General features: G+C 47.7%; 9 protein-coding genes across 9 annotated transcripts; 2 read left to right on the top strand and 7 right to left on the bottom strand.

Moving 5' to 3' along the window:
* Positions 1-766: 766 nt before the first annotated feature.
* On the bottom strand, positions 767-1,519 carry I302_101766 (uncharacterized protein; the record flags this gene model as incomplete). Its single annotated transcript, XM_019187147.1, has 1 exon — positions 767-1,519. The coding sequence occupies one exon, from the start codon at positions 1,517-1,519 to the stop codon at positions 767-769; it is 753 nt and encodes a 250-aa protein (XP_019050025.1).
* Positions 1,520-2,345: 826 nt separating this feature from the next.
* I302_101765 (TATA-box-binding protein) lies at positions 2,346-3,802 on the bottom strand (the record flags this gene model as incomplete). Its single annotated transcript, XM_019187146.2, has 5 exons — positions 2,346-2,365; positions 2,442-2,583; positions 2,817-3,089; positions 3,318-3,405; positions 3,618-3,802. 5 exons carry the CDS (start codon positions 3,800-3,802, stop codon positions 2,346-2,348), a joined length of 708 nt encoding a protein of 235 aa, XP_019050024.2.
* A 2,271-nt stretch (positions 3,803-6,073) lies between these two features.
* On the bottom strand, positions 6,074-7,427 carry I302_101764 (60S ribosomal protein uL11; the record flags this gene model as incomplete). Its single annotated transcript, XM_019187145.1, has 5 exons — positions 6,074-6,238; positions 6,419-6,551; positions 6,704-6,792; positions 7,098-7,175; positions 7,395-7,427. The coding sequence occupies 5 exons, from the start codon at positions 7,425-7,427 to the stop codon at positions 6,074-6,076; spliced, it is 498 nt and encodes a 165-aa protein (XP_019050023.1).
* Positions 7,428-8,701: 1,274 nt separating this feature from the next.
* Positions 8,702-9,807, bottom strand: I302_101763 (60S ribosomal protein eL15; the record flags this gene model as incomplete). Its single annotated transcript, XM_019187144.2, has 4 exons — positions 8,702-8,726; positions 8,812-8,985; positions 9,055-9,117; positions 9,464-9,807. 4 exons carry the CDS (start codon positions 9,805-9,807, stop codon positions 8,702-8,704), a joined length of 606 nt encoding a protein of 201 aa, XP_019050022.2.
* Positions 9,808-10,530: 723 nt separating this feature from the next.
* On the top strand, positions 10,531-13,028 carry I302_101762 (uncharacterized protein; the record flags this gene model as incomplete). The annotated part of the gene is made up of 9 exons (XM_019187143.1): positions 10,531-11,082; positions 11,207-11,464; positions 11,584-11,798; positions 11,889-12,017; positions 12,106-12,291; positions 12,414-12,497; positions 12,610-12,827; positions 12,904-12,935; positions 12,996-13,028. 9 exons carry the CDS (start codon positions 10,531-10,533, stop codon positions 13,026-13,028), a joined length of 1,707 nt encoding a protein of 568 aa, XP_019050021.1.
* A 272-nt stretch (positions 13,029-13,300) lies between these two features.
* I302_101761 (uncharacterized protein) lies at positions 13,301-14,011 on the bottom strand (the record flags this gene model as incomplete). The annotated part of the gene is made up of 1 exon (XM_019187142.1): positions 13,301-14,011. The coding sequence occupies one exon, from the start codon at positions 14,009-14,011 to the stop codon at positions 13,301-13,303; it is 711 nt and encodes a 236-aa protein (XP_019050020.1).
* Positions 14,012-15,625: 1,614 nt separating this feature from the next.
* I302_101760 (uncharacterized protein) lies at positions 15,626-16,492 on the bottom strand (the record flags this gene model as incomplete). The annotated part of the gene is made up of 1 exon (XM_019187140.1): positions 15,626-16,492. The coding sequence occupies one exon, from the start codon at positions 16,490-16,492 to the stop codon at positions 15,626-15,628; it is 867 nt and encodes a 288-aa protein (XP_019050018.1).
* Positions 16,493-17,256: 764 nt separating this feature from the next.
* I302_101759 (uncharacterized protein) lies at positions 17,257-21,440 on the bottom strand (the record flags this gene model as incomplete). The annotated part of the gene is made up of 4 exons (XM_019187139.1): positions 17,257-18,523; positions 18,582-19,284; positions 19,339-19,551; positions 19,619-21,440. The coding sequence occupies 4 exons, from the start codon at positions 21,438-21,440 to the stop codon at positions 17,257-17,259; spliced, it is 4,005 nt and encodes a 1,334-aa protein (XP_019050017.1).
* Positions 21,441-24,510: 3,070 nt separating this feature from the next.
* I302_101758 (uncharacterized protein) lies at positions 24,511-24,924 on the top strand (the record flags this gene model as incomplete). Its single annotated transcript, XM_019187138.1, has 1 exon — positions 24,511-24,924. The coding sequence occupies one exon, from the start codon at positions 24,511-24,513 to the stop codon at positions 24,922-24,924; it is 414 nt and encodes a 137-aa protein (XP_019050016.1).
* Positions 24,925-25,772: the final 848 nt, after the last annotated feature.

Below are 25,772 nucleotides of genomic sequence, written 5' to 3'. Positions count from 1 at the left end.
AGTCACTTGGTCGTGTGAGCCAAGAATATGGTCGTGTGAGGTGGTAAGAAGTAAGGAAGTAACAAGATGAACGTGCATGGTTATATGGTTTTGTACTGTACGATGGCTTGGCTGTATTTTTCTTTTTCCAGTATGTAGTGGTGTATGGGTGGAGCGTAACATAATCCGAGGTATCAGGAAAGCGCATGTAGACGATGAAGTTTTTTTCCAACCAGTCAGATTCAAGGATCGACATGAAATTCACAAACGTGCGTGCAACTCCCATCCCCGTCCTCTGGGCCCTTTCCCTTTCCGACCCAGGCACGACACCGAACACACCAACGGAAACAAATGATTCAACGGATGCGGATGATCCGGAATTGCAGTGAAAACCACGTGAAAGATGACTGACGTAATGTTCACCGCTTAGACCACCTCAGTTCTGAGAATGGATAGGGAGAAGGAGGTAGGTTGATGATGATGACGGACGAGTTGCAGAAGAGGTTCATCTTACATTCTGCAGCGACGAGTGTCTCGTTGTACTCGGGTAGATGGTCATTCAATGGTCAGCTTGAGCATGATGCTCAGAGTTCCCAATGGCTATATGCTATATACAATTGCATGAGGAGTGCTGCAAGCTTATATACAAAGATGTCACATATCTACACTGAACATGATATCTCTACAAATGGTCAATTCTCATCCAATCGTGGTCTTCTCTTCCCCTTCCTCCTCCTTGCCATCCAATTTCTCCTCGAGAACTATCTCTTCCCTCTAACAAGACCCTCTATACACCATAAAACCCATCCTTGAGATGAATCACCTCGTACGCCTCCCACAACGCTGCAATAGCCAATACCGCCGTGATAGGTCCGTAAAGCGCTAGTACATCTTTCAATCCCTCCCTATACCCAGGCCATGAGATCCAACTCTTCTTCTTTTCCTGTGTTTCCTCGTCAAGTCTTACTTCTCCTTCGCCCTTGCCCACCCACCATAATCCGAGTTGATTTATAATCCCCCTCGCCAAGATCCGATCCCCCAACCCAGCGAGGATGTACCCCTGACCCTCCAATAACATCGTAATCAAGTGAGGTACCGTCAAAGCATCAGGTTTACCAGCCACAGGCGAAAAGATCATCCCCCAACTTATCGCTCTAATCCCCATCATCACTATCCCACTAAACGGCAGCACCATCGAAGGGAGGGTTATACATCCCATCGCACCCACCAACAAATTCACGCCCAGCGTCCATGCGGAAGCTTCTAGTACTCTGCCATTCTCGTATGCGGAAACTACTATTCGGCCAATCTTGTAGCTCTCTAGATCTCTATTGGCCGAGTCTAGTGATTTCTGCTGGAGGCGCGGGTATTTGTAAGTTAGGGCTACGCCGATGAGGGCGAGGGACCAGTACCCTGTTTGGAGGAGTAGGAAGGGTCTGGAATTGTGACGGATCACTTGAATGCCAGTGAGGAAGGTGCGGTGGAGGGTGGTGTACGTTGACTGGATAAGGTGGGAGGTCTGATGGTAGAGTGATGACATCCTCGAGGTGCGAGTGACCGATCAAGTGTAGTGTAATGTTTTGGTACGTGGATTTGTTTCTCTTGCTCGAAGTTATTTATCCGGTATGCAAAGATATCGAGAAAAAGAGAGAAAGAGATGCAATTTATATAGCTGATGTAGAGCGATGCTGTGAGTTCTGGCTTGGCAACTTGCCGACTCGAGTACGATGTGTGTTATGGTTATCCGCATTTAAACACGGATAAGGAACGGAACACATACTCATACGGAGAAGCGGAGACCGGGATACCTTGCTCACTTTGCACTGCCTCTCTTATCAATACAATCACAACTATCATGTCATAGCGAAGCTCATCAGATCACTCGACAGGAGACTGAATGCAGAACATGACCCTTTCGATGTACCACAAATACAATTCATATGACATCGGCGCTAACAGACTACGATGTGATCCCAGTGAATGAAATAAATGGAAAATAGAACAACTGTTGACCAGGATGGTATAGGTCGAGAAGGTCGAATACCTCGGAATGAGTGTATAGATGAGACATGTACAGGGAGGTAATGGAACTTATAAGGAGATATATATCTATGATGATGAGTTTTGTTTGGTGTGATGGTCGTGATGTAGCGTAACGTGAATTATGGGGTATCAACATGGATGAAGGGTATTTTAGAGCTTTTCTGGGTTGGACGACTCTCTGCCGATGAGTGAAGCGGAAGGGGGCGAATCTCTGCTGAAAGAGTACGATGGTAGACCGTGGTAGGCGAACTGTAGTATCTCTGAGAGCCGGAACTATCATGCTGATAGCAGGGTGATGATGAACGAAGGAGGGAGAAAGGGTACTATGCTTCTTTTCGGAATTCTAGGAATAAGATAAATTAAAATCGGATTAGCATATTCTTTGCAAGACAAACTCATATGGTAGATATGTTACTTACCGACCAACACCGAGTAAATCTGATTAAACGCCATATAGATCTCTTCTCTCACTTTAGCACCCGTCAGAACAATCTTTCCAGAGACGAAGATGAGAAGGACGACTTTGGGTTTCATCATTCTATAGATAAGACCGGGAAACAACTGGGTTGAGGAGGATCATGGTCAGCAGCTGCTTTAAAGCGAGCAATGATACAGTATTGATGGAGGATCACAGCGATGATAGCCAGCAGAGGGGAAGTGTGTCTATATCCTCCTGGTCCTTGAGCACTCCTCTTTACCTCCACACCCCCCTTCTTCTGCATGACTCTCCCCACCCACTCGAACATGACTCTCCTCCACTGCAACCACCCTCAAAAAAAAATCTTCAAACTCACCTCAGGCTCATAACTACTAAACGCCCCATGACTAAACGCCAGTCCCTCCAACCTAATTGGAAACTTGACATCACAACTGCCCACGATATTCTGAATCTTGAACTCCGCAAACTTGGCGTCGAATCCCAATTTCTGAATTATCCTGGCGTATTTCCTGGAGGCCAATCGTGAATCGTCCTCTGACTTCGCTCCTGTTACTACCATCTTTCCGGATGCGAAGATTAGGGCGGTGGTTTTGGGGTCTCGGATTCGCATGACGACGGCGGCGAAACGCTGTGGGTGTGAGTGAGGGTGGGGGGGAGGTATAATGGGGAAGTTGATTGATGGAGAATAATGGTATTGAGTGAGGTGATAGTGGGTGGAGAGGAATAGGTGAAAAGAGAATGAACGGTTGATCAGCTTTGGGCCATTATGATGAGTGGAATTGATCTCGAGAATGATTGAGAATCTGAATGTGGGAAGTATACTTGGAATATCAAGAGGATGGTATATACCACTCACCTTGGGGTTGTACTCTGCATTTCTAGCATGTAAAGCTATAGTCTTGAGATCCAACCGACACTCCAGATTAACAGTTGCGACGATGTTTCTGCGTGTGTATGCGTGTTAGCACTTGTCATGATATAATGATCAGTAGACAAACGCAGAACAGGGGTAAATGATATCAATGCGAAGGAGAAAGAGGGAATAAGGTTGATCAACCGATTCTACCTGTTCCCATCCCTTTCTTCCTCTCTAGTCGCATTGCCCTTCTCACCTCAGATACAACGGTCATGGGAAGAGTGTAAGGCAATAACCCACTGTAAAGTCGGTACTAGCCCCTGCACACTGGTAATCTCCGGAACACTACTAATAGCTTTATTGGGTACTCTGCTCAACACCTCTCCTTCACCTTCCAACCGCTCGTCGTCCCTTAGTACTTCACCATTACCATTGGAAGGGCCTGCTTTGCTGGATGAGGAGGAGGGGAGAGCCAGGCCTGACATCGTGGGTGGGTGGCGAGGGGAGGATCAGGTGAGATGGTTGATTACGCGTATGAGTTGAGTTGATTGTTTGCGTAATGTTGGTGTATCTGGTCTAGCTGTGTACCATGAGCTGGATGAGATGATGATGATGAGATGTATGTATGTATCTCTTTTTGATTGATGATTGATAATTATACGATGATAAGATATGTATGTGATGTTGAATGTATGTTGTATGGTGAACAACGGAACTGGCTGTAACGGGGGGATGAGAGGGAAACAGGGTGTGAGGGGGACCCTTTATATACTTTTTTCAATTCCCATCTCGGAAAAACTCGGTTGGATGTGGCACTTTTACCCAATTGCTATTTTTTGTTCCCTCCATACCCATCGTTCTTTATCGCTTTGGCCCTTGCTCTGTATTCCGGAAAGTGAGAGCGAGAGGGGATGGTATTACAGGAAAGGGGCGAGGGGTATCTTCATTGCTTCAACGGTCGAGTAGTGCGTAGGGAAAAACGACGAACAGATCAAAGCCAACTGGAGATAAGCCGCTCCTCCTGCGGAAGTTGTCAGTTTAAACATCAGGTCAGACCGACGCGGAAAATGTAAGAAGATCCAGAAGGGTCTGAGCAGGATCTCTTTCTCAGCAAACACCTGAAACCATCTCATAGTTGGAGGCGCTGGACCAGGTGTGACCAGGTCGACAGGCATTGACTGTGCTGTGTCGTTCACTCAAGCATGGATTGATCATTGCCGTTTGAGCAGATCACATATCTTCTGCCTGTGCTGTTCTGTCTTATCGGAATAACCCAGCTTATTTGATACAGCATCAATCAATGATGATTACCTGTCAGAGCGTTCAACTGACCCCGGTCGATGATTGTGGACTGACTCGCAAACCAGGATTTGTCTTCTGCCGAAACACTTACGCGAGCGAGACATTTCTCATCGTATCTGTCCTTCCCATCGATCATACCATCGTCAGTACAGAAAAGTGCTCGTGTATACCTTTGCCTTGGTGATGCGTGAGTGTGACTTCGCATCAATCCAACAGCAGGAGTACGAAAGGTTTGAGAAAACCATTCTAAGGGAATCATCTACACCGAGCATCACCTTGTAACGATGCGTTGTGTGCATCACTCTGATTGCCGAACATGGCGTGAAGGATGCGATACAGATTCATAAGGCATGAAGTCCGAGTACCTCAATTCGCCTTCCTTGGCCACTAGAATGTACAAGAGACATGAGATGTTACCCCGGTTCCCAATACTAATCGATCATGCCCAAGTCTTGTTCCGGTGAATAATTTTCGTGCTAACAGATGATTCATCTGGACATCGCCCTCATCTTCTGCTCCGTCTCTCATCATGGATGAAAGCATAACGCTCTTAGTGGTATGTTCACTCAATAGGAAAATCGTCCCAATATTTAATTGATGATCTTGACTCTAGTTGAGGAAGCAGAATCTTGCAGCCCTCATCTCGTCAAGGAGCCAGAGCCAGCTCACACCTGAGCTGATCTGGCAATACATGCCCGGTAAAGCCCACGAGCGTTCATGTGATCATCACCCAATGACATGAATTCCAGCAGTGGTCTGCGGGCTTTTCGATCAAGCCTACCTCATATTCTCGTTGCGGGCTAAATACTTGCTAAACTCAATGGAACATCGTACAAGTCGAAACACTTTCGAAACCGAATGGGCGCCAGAACCGCTAATACCTGTCTTTGGTGGTCTCATCATACACCCTCGTGATACTAGGACCCGCCGACTTGGTACCCTAATCGACTATGTATCGTCCTTCCACCGGACGTAAACGTGGATAATCCTCTCTCCGAGCGAGTGCCACAACGGCAGGTTGATCTCTCATGAAGCAGATCCGTACTACTTGGACTTTGGTCCATGCGCTCCCGTCTTTGTCTGTGATGATTACCGTTCGATAAGTAAGCAGCGTATGTTCAATCTCTATCTACGTCCACGATGACCCATCGCAGAAGGCTCATGAACGAACCAACTACCTCTTTCCACTCGCCTTCGTCCTAGTTACCCCCATATCGTCCGTTGAATGAACACACCAAATCAGTAACCTCAACCTCGACCTCAACTGCTAGCAACGTCACCCTGTCTCTAAATCGATATAGCTTGACCAATAGCTCAACCATCACAGTGACCCATCTCCCACCTCTCACATTCACACACTCCAAACCAAACCAATGCGTTATATCTCCCATGCATAGCACCCATCATACAAAACTAGATGTGGATCCTCCTACATTATACCCAAGACGAATGGCTTATTCATCAGGAACGACAATCTCACCATCGTGGATGGCGTCGATGATGTCGTGAGGGGGTTTTCCATCGACGGTACATCCTACCGATTGGGCGGTACCGAGGATCTCTAATACACCACCGGTGAGGGATTTGGCGAATGACTTGTGGGCCATTTTTCGGGCGATCTGCAGTTGTAAAAGAGAATTAGCATGTTGTTGTGAGGTGATCGAGCAAAGGGTTAAGCGTGTGTAGTGTGGAGGCGGGATTTGAATGTGACGTGATATCAAGGTGAAATGATATCAGGTATTGAGACAGAAGGATCGAGAATAACGTCTTCTCGCTCCCGCTCGAAGGCTTCCACTCACATCGTAGATTTGGTCAAGAGGGACGTTACCAGAGTGCTTGATATTCTTCTCCTTCTTTCGGTCCCTTGGGGGTTCCTTGAGGGCCTTGATGACGAGGGAAGAAGCGGATGGGACGACGGAGACGGTGGCTTGTCTGTGGTGTTTGACGAGATTTATTGGGTTTGGGTTGTAACAAGATGATGTGGTGGGATTTGTGAATTTGCGGCAAGTCGAAAGATAAAATCAAAATCATATTGTTTGATCAGCTACCATCTCCTCGTTGAGAGTTGAAACACACCAACTGACCTGTTTTGGATGGTCAATTGACAAGTGACTCGGAGACCTTTCCAGTCAGAGGTGGCCTTGGCGATATCTTCACCGACCTTCTTGGGGGACTGTGGGAGTGGCATGAGGATCAGTACGCTGATTGATTCCATACATCGATTCTCGTGCCGTCCCATGACTCATCATCTTCCGCCGTGACCATCACTCTCTTGAAGCAGATCTTTTCTTTTCCACTGCAACCCAGAACCTATCCTTGCGCAACGACCAGCTATGACTATGTCCCTTCACCTGCTTCTACTTCTGACCAACAGCTACCCTTGCGATCCATCTCCCCATGTCTCCCATCCAAGCAATCACCCAAAACTCTCCCTCCTCTCTTCCGGGGCTATCACGACAAAACCCAACTAAAACTCACCAAACCAAGAGGACCGATCTTGGGAGCCAAAGCGGAAGAAGCACCGACTTCACCACCGGTAGCTCGGAGGTAGATGATCTGTTATTATCCCAATTTCCCATTCCAATTCCAACGGTTTCCATGATGATAGAAGCGGAGAGTGAGCGAGACGAGGGATAAGAGATATCGTTATGATAGTTTTGGGCGGGAGTGATAGTTGATTGAAAGATATGAAAGGGAGCAACAAGTCATCAGCATTTGTCATTCCCTCCTTGGTCCATTCCCCCACTACAGCTACAGAGCAGAACTCCTACACACCTTAACCTCGGATGGGTCGAACTTGGGAGGCATCTCGTCGGTTTTTTTGGGTGGGATAAGGTGAGATAAGTGAAGGTTTGAAGGTTGAGATGTACCACTAGAGATGACAGAGCTGCAAATTGATTAATCGATGTTGGTTGGATCGTGACTGACTGCCTGAGACTGAGTAACGGTGAGCATGCAGCAGCTGTACAGCGTACAGAGTATACAACACAAAAGTGGAGACAAGAAACGGGATCAAATCGGGAGAGAGACTGCCAATGTGGCGTCCATCGGATCGAGCGCTGCGAAAGTAAAATTACCATCGGCGATAAGCAAAGTCCGATGACAGCGTGGTAGTTTGAATTCTGTCTGCAGTCCCATCCTTCAGTCGTCCCTCAATCGCTAACTTATCCATGTCCATGTCTATGGCACCATTCCTATACTATGCCTTATCATTGATACAGATTCAGTCACCCTCTTAGATGGTCGAGCATAATTACAACTACTCGTAGACTGGACGTGAACCTGATCAGATCAGCATGAATGCTGAGAACGGTACCAACACTATATTACGACGTGTCATCTCTATTCCCGCTCGTAACGTTAACACGAAACGCGTCTTGCAGACAAAGCTGTCTCTCCAAAATCGACTTGGTAGTAGGTACATGATCATACATGCTCAACTGCTGAGCAAAGCGATGTGATGGCTCTGTCGTCAAAGTATATCAGTATATCAGAGGCCGGTCAACGTCTGAACTGAATGGGATGATTCGATCTGCTAGTCGATCTGATTGGCATATAATGCGAGATGGCATTCGAGCGACATAACCCAAATCAGATGGACCGCATAGTCATCTCAAAGGCGAAAAGCACGACAACACAGTCCACATAGCCGCTCAAGTATCTACGGGTCGTAGTCGGAATGTATATCTGATGCAGTGTATCTGCCCTGTCCTGTCAAACGCAGCGGGATGACAATCAAAGTTCCTACTCCCATCATCTTCGGTTGTCCTTTCTCGTCAATGGTTTGGTCGCGAAATACCAGGGCTGAAAGATCATATCGTTCCAACTCTAACTCAATTTCAATGATGAGATACTGGAATGATAGCACTGATCATTCTCATTAGTGATGTCCCCCGCGGATATTCCTATCGCCGTCAAGAGAATGCACGTGATAGCATGATTTCAGCCATCACTCCAACTTCCCGCCTCGGTTATACAGAAAGGGAAGAGATGCATCCCATCATCAACGTATCAACGTAACCCTAAACAACCTCGATATAATCCAATCAGCCACGAGCACCAATCGGCTTTCAACGAGTAGTTTATCGGTATCGTCGGAGAGAGAGGCTATATCATGAACAAGCAGAACATCAGCATACCATTCCTCTGTCCCGAATGTCCCATCTGTTCTATATATGAAGATACCACTCACGTGTTGTGTTTCTTCCAGGTGGATCGTCCAGGTTGGTGGTTGTGCTTGGAACCCTTGCCCAAACCCCTGTTCTTCTTTCCCTCGGCGGTGAGACCTCTGGATTCTCGGTGCTTGTGCACGGGGTTGGCGATCCAGTTGATTCGGGCGTCTCGTCGGATGGCTTTGTGGGAGGGGCTATAACAGGGAAAAGGAGAGCATCAGAATTGTACTGGTAGATTAGGAATAAGAAGAGCATCAACTCACTCGACAAGGATGACTTCGTAGTATTTGTAGACACCATCTTGGTTAACCCAGTAGGAGTTGAGGCTGTATAAATAGAATAATCAGCATGAATCTCTCAAGTACGATCTTGCAGATCATCCGACGACATCCCATTCTCTCTTATCCCAACGTATCTTCCCTCCTCCGCATAATTAGATGACTCCTTGCTCCTTCGCAGTCCCATACATCCCCTTTTACCCTTGTCCAAGTCCATCTCCCGTCCCCATGATGATGAATGGAGCCCAATTCCCATCGTCACACCGGCATTGACCTATCTATCCATATCCATCCTTCCAACTTGCTCTGAACCTTGACCCAATCTACCCATCCCAGAAGTCCTTCCGCTCCTCCCCCTCCAACGCTGATCTAGTCGATGCAGAACTTTACTCACACTCTCAAGTTTCCACATCTCCTTCCAACTCTCTCCTCAGCAGTGGATCTAAGACCTCGTTGGTACTTCAAGTGGTTAACACCCTGTCTAACGGGTTTACCGTAGGTGGCACCCTTGGGCACTGGCTTCTTCCTGTTACCCTTTCTAACTCTGACTCTGTAGATCAAGTAACCTTGCTTGGCCTTGTATCCCAATCTCCTAGCCTTGTCGGGTCTTGAAGGTCTGGAAGCTCGGTGGATGACGGCGAGCTGCCTGTACTCCCAGCATCGTACTCGAGAGACGAACTGGAGGACGTCGGATTGTTTCTTGGTGTAGAGCTCGGCGAGATACTTGTAGGCACCCATCTGGAATAGTGAATAGACGTTAACGACGAGGACGTGAAGCAGAAGGAGGGGGGTGGTGGGAAGGGTATACTCACTTTGAGAGATGACCTTTTTGGTTGGACTTGAAGGATGAAGAAGGAGGAGGATGAGGGAGTTTAAAGGTTTTTTTGATGAAGCTGAGTAGCAGACAGCGAGAGCACCTAGGGTAACGAGAGAGGGCACTACTGCTACGGTGCTACCACCATACAACCTACCGTATACTGAACTTCAAAAACTTGTATACTGACGGAATCAAATGTGCTGCAGTGAAGGACATCCAATTCTCCGGTCCCCTTACAACAGTCTGAGAACACTGTGGCACACCCCACGGTGGGAACCTGTGTCGCGTTGTCGGCGTTAAGCTTGCCTTTAAGCGATTCTACCGCAATCCCTCAATCGACACTCACGCTCGGCTGTTTTTGCCGGACTGCTCATTTGTATATGGTGCCCCGTACTTATCGATGGCATCATTCATCATCAACAAGCTCGTGATCAATCACAAACAATCAGCCGGTCGAAGCCGATAGATACATGAATAGCAAGCATCTCACTCTGCGGCAATGACAGGCTGATCTCATATCTGAGATGTAATGTTAATTCAGCCGAGTCAAGGTATATCGAATTGGAAACACCAGGCAAAACAGTGACTCATTTCAGCGACAAGGATATCTCGACCGCTTCTGTCCTGAACGTGCACCCATTAAAATGACCCTCAGCTCAAGATCCATCCTATCTCTAAGACGAGGTATCTCTTACGCCCCTCGTTCTACCACACGCTTGAGTCGATCAATCCGATTCAACTCTACCTCTACCCCTCCCTCCCTACCCAAATCGAACAACCTCTCAACAGCATGGTACGCCCTCTCCCTAGCCCTATTCGCAGGAGCAGGCTACCTAATAGGCAACGTCGGTGTCCTCCCACCCTCGACATCCCTCGTCGATTCAAGCTTCGCCATCGCCCACCAACTTGCCAATCAACCCAAGTATGGGAGTCATAAGGACTATCAAGATGCTATCAAAGAGCTGTACGAGTTTTTCAAGGAGAAGGGACAGGAAGATAGGGTATCGACTGACGACGATGATCTAAGATCACACGGGATAAGCGATTGGTCTTACCATCCTGCTAAGAAACCTACTGTCGTAGTTTGGGTGAAATCTACGGAGGAGGTACAGAGGGTTGTGAAGATTGCGCAGAAGTATAAAGTACCAATTACGCCTTTTTCTGGTGGGACGTCTTTGGAGGGGCATTTTAGCAGTGTGAGTGCGGTTTACCTGTTGATCCATCTCGGAGTGACACCATACCTAGATATCCCAATTTCTCGACTCTTAAAATTGCATCAACAGTAATAGGAAGTAGCTTAAAGCTGATACTCTGGTCTAGCCATTCGGAGGTATTTCCCTAGACGTATCCCTAATGGACAAGATCATCCGCGTATCCGAATCAGACGGAGACGTGGTAGTTCAACCAGGAGTGAAATGGGAAGACCTGAACGCCTACTTGGCTAAAGAGGGGGTACCGTTGTTCTTCCCCCTGGATCCTGGACCTGGAGCTACAATCGGTGGGATGGTGGGCACGGGGTGTTCGGGCACTAACGCTGTGAGGTATGGGACTGCCAAGGCGGAGTGGTTCTTGAATTTGGTGGGTTGGGTTCTCTCACACCCTGTCCCTTCTTAATCTCACTCAGTGATGTCCAAAATACCTCGTACTTTGCATTCACCTAGAACTGATCTGATCATTTGTGATATCTCGTAATACAGACAGTCGTCCTGCCCTCTGGAGAAGTGATCAAAACCCGCCAACGAGCCCGTAAATCCGCCGCCGGGTGGGATACCACCAAGCTCTTCGTCGGTGCGGAAGGTACATTGGGTATAGTCACAGAAGCGACCTTGAGACTCGCCCCGCTCTTACCTACCAAATGCGCTGTGGTGAACTTCCCGGGGGTCGAAGAGGCCGTACAGGCAGCTACGGAAGTGTGAGTGGGCGTCTAGTCTACCGTACCAACCCACTCCTCGTTCCTGGGCTATCATTTAAAGGTACTGATACTTCAGCCCATGTGTCATAGGGTCAATGCAGGATTCCCAGTGCAATGCGTCGAGTATCTCGATTCGAGGACTATAGACGCTATAAATAAAGGTGGGATGGTGAAGAAGGCTTATCCTCCAGCAGACACGTTGTTCTTCAAATTCCAGGGGTGAGTGTGACGTCTCGAATAGTGGTACATCATGGTGGGTTCTAACGAGATATACTAAACAATATGAATGTTTTGCCGCCACCGCCAGATCCGACTCAGCCATGTCGGAAGTATCGAAAAACGTTCTATCAGTAGTCAAAAAGCACGGTGGGAAGAATTTCGAATTTTCCAAGAATGACGAGGAGGCTAGGAGTCTATGGGAGGGGAGGAAGGCCGCGCTGTGGAGTGTTTTGGCTTTGAAGGATGGTGCGAAAGTTTGGACTACGGATGTATGGTGAGTGATGGGTGGAATTCGTCTTCTCCTACATTTCCTACGATTCTCTCATTCACTCGTCGCCATATATCGGCAATCGCCTTTGTAAGGACCTGCTAACTATCTGGTTTACACATCTATAGCGTGCCCATATCTAGATTACCTAGATTAGTCAGAGAGACAGCAGAAGATTTCGAAAAAAGGGGTATAACAGCTTGTCATTTTGGGTAAATCAACTCCCCACTTCTCCTAGACATGTCCAATTCCATTCTATCTATCCAAAATCCTTATTTATTCTCGAGCCACAGTACATGAGTTGACTTTGTCCGTACAACACAGCCACGTAGGAGATGGCAACGTCCATTCCCTCGCGCTCTTCACCAACGACGAGGAGCTAGCAGTAGTCGAACATGCAGTGCACGAGATGGTCGAGCGAGCCATCAGACTGGATGGGACATGTACGGGCGAACATGGTGTTGGGGTGGGTAAGATCGGGTATCTCCCATTGGAGTTGGGCGATGGGACTGTTAATTTGATGGAGACTGTTAAGAGGACTTGTAAGTTATCATCAGTTCATCTTAGAATGTCAAGGTAGTGATGATTAGCTGATGTATTGAATACGACGATGATCAGTGGATCCTCATAATCTGCTTAATCCTGGTAAAGTGAGTAGAACCCTTCATGCGATATCGTAGGGTGTTATGCTGATTCCCTTGATGGTCTAGATCTACCCAAATATCAAGCCTCAGCATCAATAGGAGTAAAAACGAAGAACAAGACCTGCATCATCATTTTGGGTAACATGTGGTGTACGGATAAGATTGCGGTACTTCATGAATGCATTTGGTGAATATGCAAAATGTGAAGAAAGGCGAATAAGATGCAAAATCACCCATGGTGTGCCTCGGTTTGGCTTGTGTATACAGAACCGGACTTCGTTAACTTTTGGTACCGTATCACATCATCTCGAAAAGCGTTCCGTATAGGCAGCTGGTTCATAAGTCACATCTAAAACCTCAGGCGGACTGTCCTATTGATCGTCTCCTCCCTCTCCCTCATACCCAACTATTAGATCCTCGCACCACTTTCTCACTTTATCTATCTTCTCAGCATCATGGAACAAAACTCTCAAGGGCGGTTCGAGATAGAACGCCGAATTGCCTTTAATCTCCTTTATGATCTTCCGAATCTGATAAGCCGACAATATTCCTCTTTCCCATTCCGAGCGAGTGCTCGTCTGGATCGTCCAAGTCTGTTGATTCTCCAGAGCGGCTTTCATGAGCTGAGGAATAACCCTTCGACGATACTGGAAAGAACAGCCCAGACAATCGGGGGTGTGCCATTCCGCCAAGCAGAAATACGATCTTGGGAATGTACATATACTGATTTGGAGTGGTATGGGGACATTGAAAATGGGTATAGCGTGATATGGGGTGTTATGGAGGATCAGGCGAGCAGGTAGAGGTGAGACCAGAAGCGATTGAAGGACTGTCGGGTCGAAAGGTTCATTCGGCTGAGTATCTGCAGGATTGAATACCGGCTCGGCGTCCTTGGGTTTCATCCATTCCACGCTGATTTCCTTGGGATCTGAGAATACCCTGAACAATTTTGCGATATAGCTATTTCGCTCTTGATGTTCTTCGGAAAAGTTTTTCCAGGATACACACGACACATTACACAGGAGTTTCCCATGGGGGGTGTGGTGACCACGAGCCGATGTCGATAGATACTCTTTTGTCATGTTCAGTCTTCTGAGGTCAGGGTTGGTCTCCAAGCAGACGATTGTGATCTAGCGTGCAAGTCGAAATTGCATTTCCAATCTAGACTTGATATCAGATGACCATTGGAGGGCCACGGAATCAGACACCGGTGAGGCTGAGGACTCATTCATGATGCCCACCGAATGGCTATCTTCTGACTGCAACTGATTATTCAATCTCAGTGATCCTACTGGAGTCCTCCAGGCTTTGTAGAGCTTGTTGATAAACTATATTTTCAAGCGCAATTGCCGCGCCAGTTTCATTCTCGTTGAATCGTTCAAAATTCGGATCGAAAGACCATTCCGTCTTTTGAGTGTCCGGACATACTGCACAAACTTGAACAATCTTCGATAAAACCTTTTTCGACCATTCATGAGCTAAAACAGCAGTGATTTCTGCGAACTGTCCAGGATCATTCGTGTCAAGCTTGCTTTCTGCGGACAATGATAGTACGGAAGCGGAGAGATTTTTCAGGTTTCTCTCCAGGACGTTTTTGAGCCTTGAAGCATGAACGAAACTTTCCTTGGAAGGTATATTGTGACTGTCATAAGTTATACAAGTTTGGGTGTCCTTACCTACCTCATTCATGTGCCCTTGATATGAAGACCGCAGGCATGCCGTCGTATCTACACTGATGGGACCGCTACCAAATTTTATCCCTTTCGGAATGTCAGATTGTGGATTCCATCCTGGGAGAGGCTCGAGATAGATCGTGTCGTCTTTCCATGCATCCGGCTGAATCCAAACGAGGCTGAGTGTAGAACCGTAGTTGATGATAGAAGCCATTGTGCGAGATAATAGAATCCTACAATTCTACGAAAAGTTGGAAGTGGCGAAAATGAAAGTTGGGTGGGGAACGGATGACTGAGGAAAAACAAAGAGCATCATCCAGCGTGCGCACTTTTATATGCATAATCATATACGTCCCCATCACTCGAAGGCACAGTTTGCTGTGCACTTCACAATGGATATACGCCATTGCAAATTTGAAGGCCTCTTGAGACTCGTTTCTAGCTCGACTAGGGTCTAGGCCCAAAAGCTCGAACGGCGTCAGATTGCATCTGAGAGAAGGCGAACATCTTTTCTTGTACGTCACAGAGTCCTGAATTTGGGTCTCGTTAAAAAAGGTGCGAGGTCTTCGTTCTGCACTCGCCGTCCTTTCACAGGCCAAACCACCATGTCTAGAGTGCAGCCTGATTGCCTCTATGAAAAGACATGAATGGACAGCTTGGGGGTTCATAACGAGGCGATATGCCGTATAATTATCATCATGACCACGTTCATGTGAACATGTCGGGCGGCAGACTTTGGTTGTCCCATGGGAGGAGCGGCAATGCAGGACGTTAGGTGCACTTCAGTGGTCAATTGTGTCCCATGATCATTCCCACACGATGCTGGTAAGTGACAGATATAAAAGATGCCAAGTATGACCTCAGAACCGTAGGGGCATTGATAGCTCGCTGTAGCCCTCTATATTTGCGCCTTCCCTGGGGACATGAAGTCTCCCATACAGACTACGGCATGCATCGTTGTGTCGAACATATATCGAGCTCAGGAGGGAAGCAGGTAGCAGCGATTGCTGCTCTGCCACATGTTCATTTGCCTAAATTCCAACATAATATCCCTGTCCCCGCCATGCAGCTGCTCATACACCCGGAAGCGTCCGGTATCGAACCATTCTGCTTTCTCGCACGCAAGATAGCTTCGACCCAGGAGTGTTCGTCCTTATCAGAGTTGACGAGATCACTGTCAATTGGGACCGATACGGTTTGGCACCCTTTGTCATCTTCCGTCGATGCGAGACCATCTTGTCGTTCGGGATGTAATCCCTCGTCTGCCACTTCGATTGTAGAGACCTCCAGGGTGTCGATATGTCCAGCAGCTGGAAGAGCATCTGTAAGTTGCGGGTGTGATTTCGCGAAAGTGTCGTTGTCCACATATGTGCACCCATTTGTCGGCGTGGTCCCAGGCGAGTAATCACCCATCATGTAGACCTCTTGAAGTTGGGCGGTCTCCCCTCTGACGTAATCTGCCCATTGTGTTTGCAACTGTCCATTGATCTTCTCGTGATTGGCCAGATCGGCGCCTCGAGGTATTCTCAGTCTCGCGCTTGATCGCAACATGCAATCTTTCAGATTTTCACCCAATATGCTTTCCAGCTTGGAAGCCTGGATGAAACTCTCTCTCGAAGGGGGATTATCGGACTTCCAAGTAATCCTTGTGTCCACTCTTCTTCGAACATCCCTCATAGTTCCTTGATATGATGGATCAAGCGAAGAAGTGGCAATAACGCTGGCTTTACCGGTGCCGAAATTGAGATCATCAGGTATCTCAACCCCATCGGCGGTCCAGGATTCTGAAGGAGTATAACCGACCCGAATGAGGTCGTATTTGTCCTCGTACTTCTCGGCATCCCTGGCTGAAGTTGACCACAGGCTCAGATCCTCTGTGATCGTTAACATTGCAGTAGATTGTCACTTGGTATGTAGTCAAAAAGGGTGTATTCAAAATTGTAAACGCAAAATGGTATTGGGAAAAGTGGTTGAAGAGCGAAACTACTCTCAGGATGGGGTAAAATAAAAATGGCCTTGGAGAAAGAGTGGTACATATATAGCCTACATAAGATCCCAGAGTAGACGTCTGACTTCTGGTCATCGTTCCGTGAAGGCCTCGAAAACCAAACCCGAGAGTTCCGGACGCGATATCTCCGGAGCCTGGGCAATCGTCAGCATGTATGCTGAGTCAAGGCCTTGCTGCAGTGAGTTAATCTCATTGCTCGTTACTGGATAGAAGGATCGAAAGGATGTTGTGTCTCCCGATGTCAATGGTCTAGACCATTCAAACAGCTTTGTCCAGGTTATGATCAAAGGGACGTATGAAGCACTCGGGTGGAGCTATGATATACAGAGATGCCCTGTACGATCCGGATCTCGAAGCGGCATGAAGTTTAGGATTTTTGCACACCATGTATGATGTCGACACATGATTTCGATCTTGCGAATTGCTATATTATCGCGCATCTTGGTACGTGCATGTGCTTATCCCTCTACAGTAGTACAGTACGTACAACAGACTCCAAAAGAGAAAACAACAATCGGACCCCATCGGGGTCAACTACCCCCGTCTACGGTATACATAAACCAGGTAAATAGTACAGTACTGTACAAACGAAAGGAGTCAGATGGAACACAAGGTAATGTACTTATACTAGCCACCAGACCCGAACCTACGCCTCAGCTCTCAGTTTCATCCTAAGCAGATGTAACAACCAATCCCCCTCCCAGACCGCCACACCCGTCGAGGCAGTCTTGAATTCAGCTTGTGCGCCATACCCATTCCCGCCGTACCCATATGACGAGGGAGCAGTAGATTCTCCGCCAATAGAATTATACCGCGACGATCTCGCCAGAGAGGATTTCCTAGCATGTCCACCATGTCCACTCGAAGGTGGTTGAGATTTATGGTTTGCATGAGCATGGGTGGACGACGGATCATCGGATTTAGGTGGGAACGTGAAATCGTCGAACATCCCCTCTGACTGGGGATTGGGTTGGGTATCCTCTGGCACAGGTTGCGGTTGAGGTTGATCTCTTGACGAAGGTGGGAAATCAAACTGTACTTTGGAAGGTCTCCTTCCCCCCGGGTATGTACTTCCATTCCCGTTCGTATCGGAGGTGTACAGCTGATCCATCTTAGCAGCAGCGGCGATCTTGGGAGCCATCACACAAGCGTTCTGCGCCCTAAAGAGGGAAAAGGGTAACCACTTGTCCGTAAATGTGTTGACGGCCGCGTCGTAGTTTGCATAGAAGATCACAGCGTACGGAGGGATGTACGAGCTGATGGTGCGTTTCGAATCGCCAGGAGTGAGGGGTATCAACATTGGATGCAAGGTAAGTCGAGGGAGGATATGCGACATGTCTTCCGATGTGAGGATCCCATCCAACATCGGTACGATGGCTCTTTCCAGCTCCATCAATAGTGCTGAGACCCTCTTTGATAGGAGGCCGTTGGAATCCGACGTCATATTTCGGGTCATGATGCTGAGGATGGTCATTCCCTCTAATAACGCCAATGCTTCACCGATCTCTTCTACGGTTCCGCTCAGTTCGTTGTCATCGGTCGAAGGTACACCGAGAGTACACATCTCCCTCATGGGTAGTTGAGATCTCATATCTCTTTCTAGAAGGATCCTCAACCCGTCAAAGGGGGTGGCTTGGACAACAGCGACACCAGCATAGAGTTTGCCAGGCTGTAAGCGGGATTGTAAGGTTGAGTCGCAGAAGGCTCGCATGTCGTCCAAGAGAGGCATGGTGTGGTCAAAGGGAACCGAGAGGGTCTTGTGCAGTGCCGTAGCGACAGATTGAGGATCGGCAAAGATGAAATGTCTGGATTCGAGATCCAGTCTTTCTGCTGCGGAGGCGACTCGTCGGACCAGGAAAATCAACTGTCCTTTGGAGACGGTATCGTTGCTGTTATTAAGCTTGACCCAGCCACTGCAGTACGCAAGTCAGTAAATTTTTCTTCGAGTATGTAAAGGGGAATTTCACTCACGTAGTCAGGATCTGATCATACAAAACACCCAATCTGGAAATACCGTCCGTCTGCCCTAACAATCTCACCGCAAGCTGACATGATGATATCGTGAATCTCTCCAGGAACTTGGTGATGCTGACTGGCGGTCTACTTCCAGCAGTTCCAGTGGTAGTATTCGTAGTGAGCATCGAGCCTCTTCTGATGTCCGCAAAGGTAGCCTGCAGGATCGATTCATTTGCGTTCCTCCCGTCGGTGGTCGTAGAATTCATGGTGGCCGTACTTTGAAGTGGAGCTAGTGAAGGATTCTTCCAGGTCCAGGATAGTTTCAATGCAGAGACGAAAGCGTCATGTCCCGTAGTCAGGTCCATTCCTAATACCGTCGAATCGCTCGACACAGATTGAATGAAGGATTTCTTGGTGTCTGGCATATCCCCACCAGTGAGCGAAGCGATATCGCACATTGGTAACATTCCGTCGGTTGAGTTGACCAATACCCTATCTCGATCATCTAAGAGCACAGCAGCGACTACTACTCTTCTTCTTCTAGCTCGCTCTCTTCGGATGTTGAGCGAATGAAGGAGGAAGAATACAGCACAGGCTATACAAGCTGAGAAAGCTAGAGCGGCAACGATACCAGTGATGACGACGTTGGTACCTGTCAACTTGTTGTGTCTACTGATACCTCGAGAAACGGGCCACGCGTAGGTCGTACCCATCATACCTGGCACGGTACATTAGCTCGGAGCCTTCTCGTCAACAGGAAAGCAACACTCACCACAAAAGTGCATGCACGTCACGGCGATTGCCAGGATCAAAGCCACACAGATCTTGGATAACCAGGTATGTTTGAGTTTGGGTCGTAGCATTATGAACATGATGTACAAGGCAATGACAACTGCTCCGCAGGCAATGATAATTGACCCGACGACATAGGCCGGATGGTATGCGACGTAGGGTAGACCAGTGATGGATGCTTGTCCGATGTAATCTGTATCGTATGAAATCATCAGCTGAGCCGTACACCAATGGCAGAAAGGAGGACAGAGTATACTCACGCATCCCCGCAACGCCGAAACCAGCGATCGTGCCGGTGATGACTATCTTCAAGATCTCAGTGGGAGTCACCACGTCAAAACCTAAGAACATCCCCAATCTGGTCAACTTGGTACTCCGCGCGACCAACTTTACTTTCTTCTGAGTGCGTTCCAGGGTGTTTTCACTTTTACCCGTATACGAACTCAGTCGAGCGGTGATGGATTTGGGCGGGGGCGATTGCTTGGATAGTTTCTTCTCGTCGCTGGATGCGATTGATCCTCCTGATACAGATGAGGAAGGTTCGAGATCCCCTTCAGGCAACGATTGAATACGGGCCAGTGTGGTCGACGGACCACCCCATGAAGGTCTATCACGAGGGGCTAGTACATTAGCGGGTAGAGAAGCTCGTCGTCGCTCAGGTAGAGGTTGATAGGTCGGTTCGGATTCTCCAAAGGTCGGGGAAGGGGTTCTCCCATTTCCATTTGGTGGCGGAGAGATGAGGTTGGTCGAGGAGGTATAGTCAGGTTCGATCTTTGGTGGGAAGTTGAATCCTGGCGTGAATACGTCAGGGGAGGGGAGAGGTAATAACTGGGTTGAGGCTACTGAGGATCTTCGGGATGAGGGAGCATAGATGACTGGTAAGGGCGTGATGGAATGTTGACTCGGAGCGATCGAACCATGTTGAGAGGCTCTTGTGCTAGTCGGTGTGGACGCTCCAGCTCTTCTTTCCAGTTCTTGTCTGACCGCGTCCTTCCCGAGACGGAAGTCTAGTTCCTGTAATGCCTGATCATCGCCAAACATCCTTTCCGAACCACCTTGGACGGGCGAATACATCCCTTCGACCTCATCTTTCCAATTCGGACTTTTGTGCTTCAACGGTCTCCCTTGTCCACCTCCCTCCAAGTTGGGCGAGCCATCCAAATCCATCAAAGACCATTTGGTCATACTTGAGGCTTGAGCGAGGAAAGCGCCAACTCCTAATGTACCTCTTCTCAACACCTTCTTATGGGATTTCTTCCATTTCCCATAATCATCCGCGGCCTCGACTTTCGAGGGACTATCTCTCCTACTATCCAATCTATCTTTCTTGTGACTTGGCCATATCAGCCAATCACGGAGCTGAGTACCCATCACGAAGAAAGCGGTGGTCATTGCCAGACAAGACACCACTAATGAAAGGACGGTGAAGCCAGGATCATAACTGAGGTATAGGGCTGGGTACGATTTCTCGTCCATCATCGGATGATGAAGTGATAAGGCATTGTTGAAGACGAAATGCATCGCGAAGGTTGAGACGGCTCCGAAGCAAACCCCTGCTGAGGCCAGTAAGAGCTGATTCCTCCATCCGGTGTTTGTCGTTCGTCTAATCAGGAGCTCTAACGTGCACAACGATCCGACAAAGGCGATCACATAAGAGAGGACGATGAATCCAGCGTCAAAGTGTTGTTTCAGTTCTACATACCCCTCCGGCAACGTGTATGTCTGAGTTAGGGCGTCAAAATTTGCTATAGCTAGTATTGGGGTATCATCCTTGCGATGAAGATGAGAGAAAGCCCATGCCGATATCGAATGGTTGGATGGGGAAAACGTTTGGGTAGTTTCGTATTGGAGGGATACTGAAGGGAAGGAGCGATGCCGTTGTTTGGAACGGGGTAAGGGGTTTGCCGCTGTGAGTAGTGGGGATAAGAGGGAGAGCAGAAGGTAGATGCTGGAATTGGCGAGACGGCGGCGTAGTGATCTAGGTAGCCGACGTGCAGGGGTGAGAGGAATGGATGAGTGGGGTATAGGCGGGAGGGTATGTCGAGATGAGGAAGCGATTGCGTTTGATGGGAAGTGGTTCATCTTGGTGGGTATGGTGTCTGATTGAGCATGTGATGAGGATGAATATGAAGTGGAAGTTGATAGAGATGAGGGTGTATGGGGTGATACCGTCCTTCTCCTCGCGTCGTTGATAAAAGAGTATGAGTAGGTGGAGTTTGACCTGCCCAGTCTTGTTTGTGTTGACATGGTGGATCTGCTGAAGGTGGTGAATTGAATTGGTGATATCCTTCGCGATGATCGACCAGTCGTGATTGCAGCAAAACACCAACTCCCCTTAATTCCACTACTCGTATTCCTATTGTCTACTCCTGTCTACTACTCAGAGCGAGATCTAGTCCGAATCGAAATTGAGATTGAAGTCATATGGTGTATTGTGGAGTATCGTGATGGTAGAGTTAGATGGGGTATTGCGGAGATGTTTGGATGTGATCAAGGGCCATCACTAGGAGCGGTATCCGAGCAGTAAGCTTTGATGATGTTGATGAAATGATTAATTAAGTGCAAGTATGATGGTTATGACAGAGGAAGGTGTAGTGAGAATGAGAATGGGAATGGACCAATAATGCGTTTGATGGTGTTGACTGAGTGATCACAATTGGGTTACAAACCACTCTTGGACCTCGATATCCTTGTCACCATACAGACAGACATATACACAGACAGGTGCAATCGTACTCCCTCCCCCATGCTCACCCTCATGCTCATCCTGATCCTCATTCGGATGTGACTTTCTCTCTTTTCCTGCTTATGCAAGTTATCAAAATGTGAGACACCCTGAAATGAGGACAAATAAAATGGGAGAGAAACAGAAACATCCCGATCACCTCTCTTCCCTTCCCTCCCTCTCTTCCCTCTCTTCCCTCTCTTCCCTCTCTTCCCTCGTATAATTAATTTAGCAAAGAAAAGAGCACAGATCGAAAGGTTGTTTTTACCCTGAGGTTACAATTCACATTTCATTTCACACACCACCATACACTTACTCCACCTGGGCTGGCCATTTGTCATTTGATGAAACCGTAATACTAACCGGAATAACATTTGTATTTACAGCTAAGCTGCAGATCCCCAGATCAGATCCCTTTTAACCTATAACGAGCTATTGCCGATCACTTACCCATTGGCCTGGAGGGAAAGAGCAGATACAGTACTTCCCCGGCGACTGTTTTCATCCGTGTCATTACGATATCACGCCTACTCGTACATTTCGTACATCTATACATGCTGTATACACCCTTCACGTGGGGTTGGTAGGCAGAGCCGCAATGCGCAATGCGCTCGCAATACGGTACGGTAACGGTGGTTGGTGGTGAGACATCCGACGTTATGATGGCTTTTCATACATTCCGCTGTGACAACGAGGCGTTTGGATGTTTGGTTGTTGTGCACTTCGCATCGAGTTATAAATACATAATACATGATCATTGAGCATATGGACGATGTAGACTTACATACTCTCACTGAGATGAGACCTACATATCGCATCGATGTGTAGCACCGATGATGTTAGAAGGACGTGAATATCATCCAAACAGGCAGACGCCGACATTCCTTTCCGAGTGAAACGCGGTACGTGCATGAGACATCACATCATCATCTACACGAGTAGCACAAGTACTCGTATACTGTACGACGATCATCGAATGTAACTCGCTCTTGTTCGGATTATCTTTCGCGGTTATTTGTTTGTTTATATACCGTTATCCTATTCGGCTCTTGTAAAATGGCAAACTTAGGTTCATCAGACATGCGAGAAATGTCCTTGGTCGATCATGAGATTGGTTCCAGCGATCACACATGCATACACATGCATACAAATGCATCACTCCTGCTCTCATGTACATACTGTACCGCGTTACAGTATAAGATCTAGATGAGGTACACAGGGACAATGGCAATGGCATGACAGATTCCAGTAAAGCCGACTTTCCATCTCCAGTCGGATTCCCCAATGTGGAAATTCAAGGGAAATACCTGGTGACCATACCCAAACGATAACGTTAACGTTATCCATTATCGCCTTGCCCTCATCTTTCGTCTGTGATAGGAAAGGATAATCTGATCCCTTGATCCCAAAGAGGGATCAAGTAGCTGAGATCATATGATTGACGAATCATACTTGAGAAGTACCGAATCGCTTGTCTTGTTGGATTGGACGACTTCAATCTGCGGGAAAGATCGTTTCTGGTTTGGTGTGCAAGGAAAGGTGAGATACTTGTCGGTGCTTCTCAACTCACAATACATGTTGTTGTCCATTATATTGCGGATCTGAGGGACATTCTAAGAGCAGCAGACCACGGCACGTCTTTGCAACACAGTGGATGAGATTTCACAGCTTCTCGAAGAAGGAGAATTGGTCCATTGATGAAACCGGAACCCTCCCTACGTGATGGGCCTTCTTGCGGATGTTTCTTTGTTCCTTCTTCAAGAACCATATGCATTAATGATGCGTCTGGCGAACCGGTAAATATATACGGTATGGTCAAAACCCCTCGCTTTCCCGGTGTGCGCTACAGGATCTGAGAGAGCTGTCTCTGCTTGATAGAGTATCTCATGCTGTACATGTACAGTAAGAGTGCCCTGCCCGGAACGTACATGCAGATTTGTCTGTTGAACCTTACATCGTCTTTCCCCTATTCGATTGTGAATGCGACGAAAGTCAGTCTCCGTAAGAGTTTTTGCATGTCTTGCAACCGTTGAGGGGCGAGACCTAGCATGTTTGGGGAGCAAAGGTTGGTTTCCCAGGCTCTCTATCTGAAATTCTCTCATAGAGATTCTTGCAGCCGCAGCATCAGGTCTGCCATCTGCAAAGGATCACAAGGGATGATCATGCTTTCTGTCTACGAATAACCAGGAGGCGTCTTCGACACACTTACCTTCTCTCAACCCTTTGTTCCGATTGTCTAGAAAGCTAGGTGTGTGAAGGCTCGAAAGAGATATATGAAGAAAGCTTGCGGGTCCTACTTGCATGATCCTGATTACGACTTTCTCATAAACAGCCTTCTGGATCACAAATGTTTATGATCGTTTCATCGATATCTTACGATTTCACAACACTGTCCTAGCGTTATCATATCCGTTCCCTTCAGACAAGATGACCTGTACTTGCCCTCACGCTGAGACTCTCACTTCTCCATCAACACCGTCCACCATTCCCACTTCGGATGCCCCGATCAGTGCAGGGCTTACCGAGGGAAAAGACTCCACGCAGCCAGAGGGATCCGGTGTTCTGTACGGTGAGGTTCTTAATATAGACTGGACGGTCAACAAGGACTACTCGACCATTCCCACTTACGGGTCAGGCAAGCTTAAGGTTCTCGCCACTTGCCGCATATCTCAAGAGAACGGCGCAGACCATATGACATTGGAGATGAGGAGAACCTGGGAGAACCCTGAGGATCCGCCTTCGTACGAAAGTTACGCCACTGGGGAAATTCTCATGATGGTCTTGGCTAATGGTCTTGATAATATGATGGACACCGGATCGTGGCGAGTTGAGGGTCATTGAAGCGCAGCAGTTGAAGACAGGACGAAGATTGTCAACGGGGAATATCTCGATATGTGCAAGGAAAGGGGACTACCAAAACTGACTGACGGATGCCATTACAAGAAGTACGTTGACTATCTCAGAGCCCACCCTCCCATTGCGGATGACACCATGGGTGTGCAATCCGCCCAACAGAGCGCTGGGACCACCAGTGTGTCCTAGTTTGCGGAGCTTTGGTATGAGGAGGGGTAAGGTACACCATGAGATCTTCCGATTGTGCTTGTGATTCCTTCTTCCACCACTGTAACTGAACCCTGTTTCATCGTTGTCCTGTCAATATGCGTCTCTCAGTAGTACATGAAGTTCGGATGGACCCGTGCCTATGCCTGTACAGTACAGCATCATGCATCTATGCGCACACCAAGTAGAGTTCGACCTACAGTATCAGAGAACAAGCAATATAGTTTACTGGTCCTGTGATCTGCCATAATCTCTTTCTTCCAAGCTACATTAACATCCCGTATATGCAAGACACAACGTCAAGACCCCCAATAATCATCCTTGTCGAATGTACCACGTAGGTATAGTGTCGATAAAATGGTGGAATTCGGAGTCAAACCACCTTAGGCCCAACTGAGAGGAAAGGCTCTATCACCTCTTCTGACCATCAACTTCCCCAGCCACACTTCAGACCGGATTGTTTGGTTTAAAAGTACGACATCGTCAAGAAAGGACACCATGGCTCATGTCCCTTAACCGGCAGCTCATATCGTTTACAAAAAGACGAAGATTTCGTTGGCGTTGTGCGATAGTGGTTATTCGGCGGGTCTAGAATTTGTTGGATTTATCTTCTGTTTTCTACCTTGAAC

The sequence above is a fragment of the Kwoniella bestiolae genome, chromosome 1 (assembly GCF_000512585.2).
Source record: "Kwoniella bestiolae CBS 10118 chromosome 1, complete sequence".
Lineage (NCBI taxonomy): Eukaryota > Fungi > Basidiomycota > Tremellomycetes > Tremellales > Cryptococcaceae > Kwoniella > Kwoniella bestiolae.
Note: the sequence above shows the minus strand (reverse complement) of the source record. Positions and strands in the feature narration are given on the sequence as shown.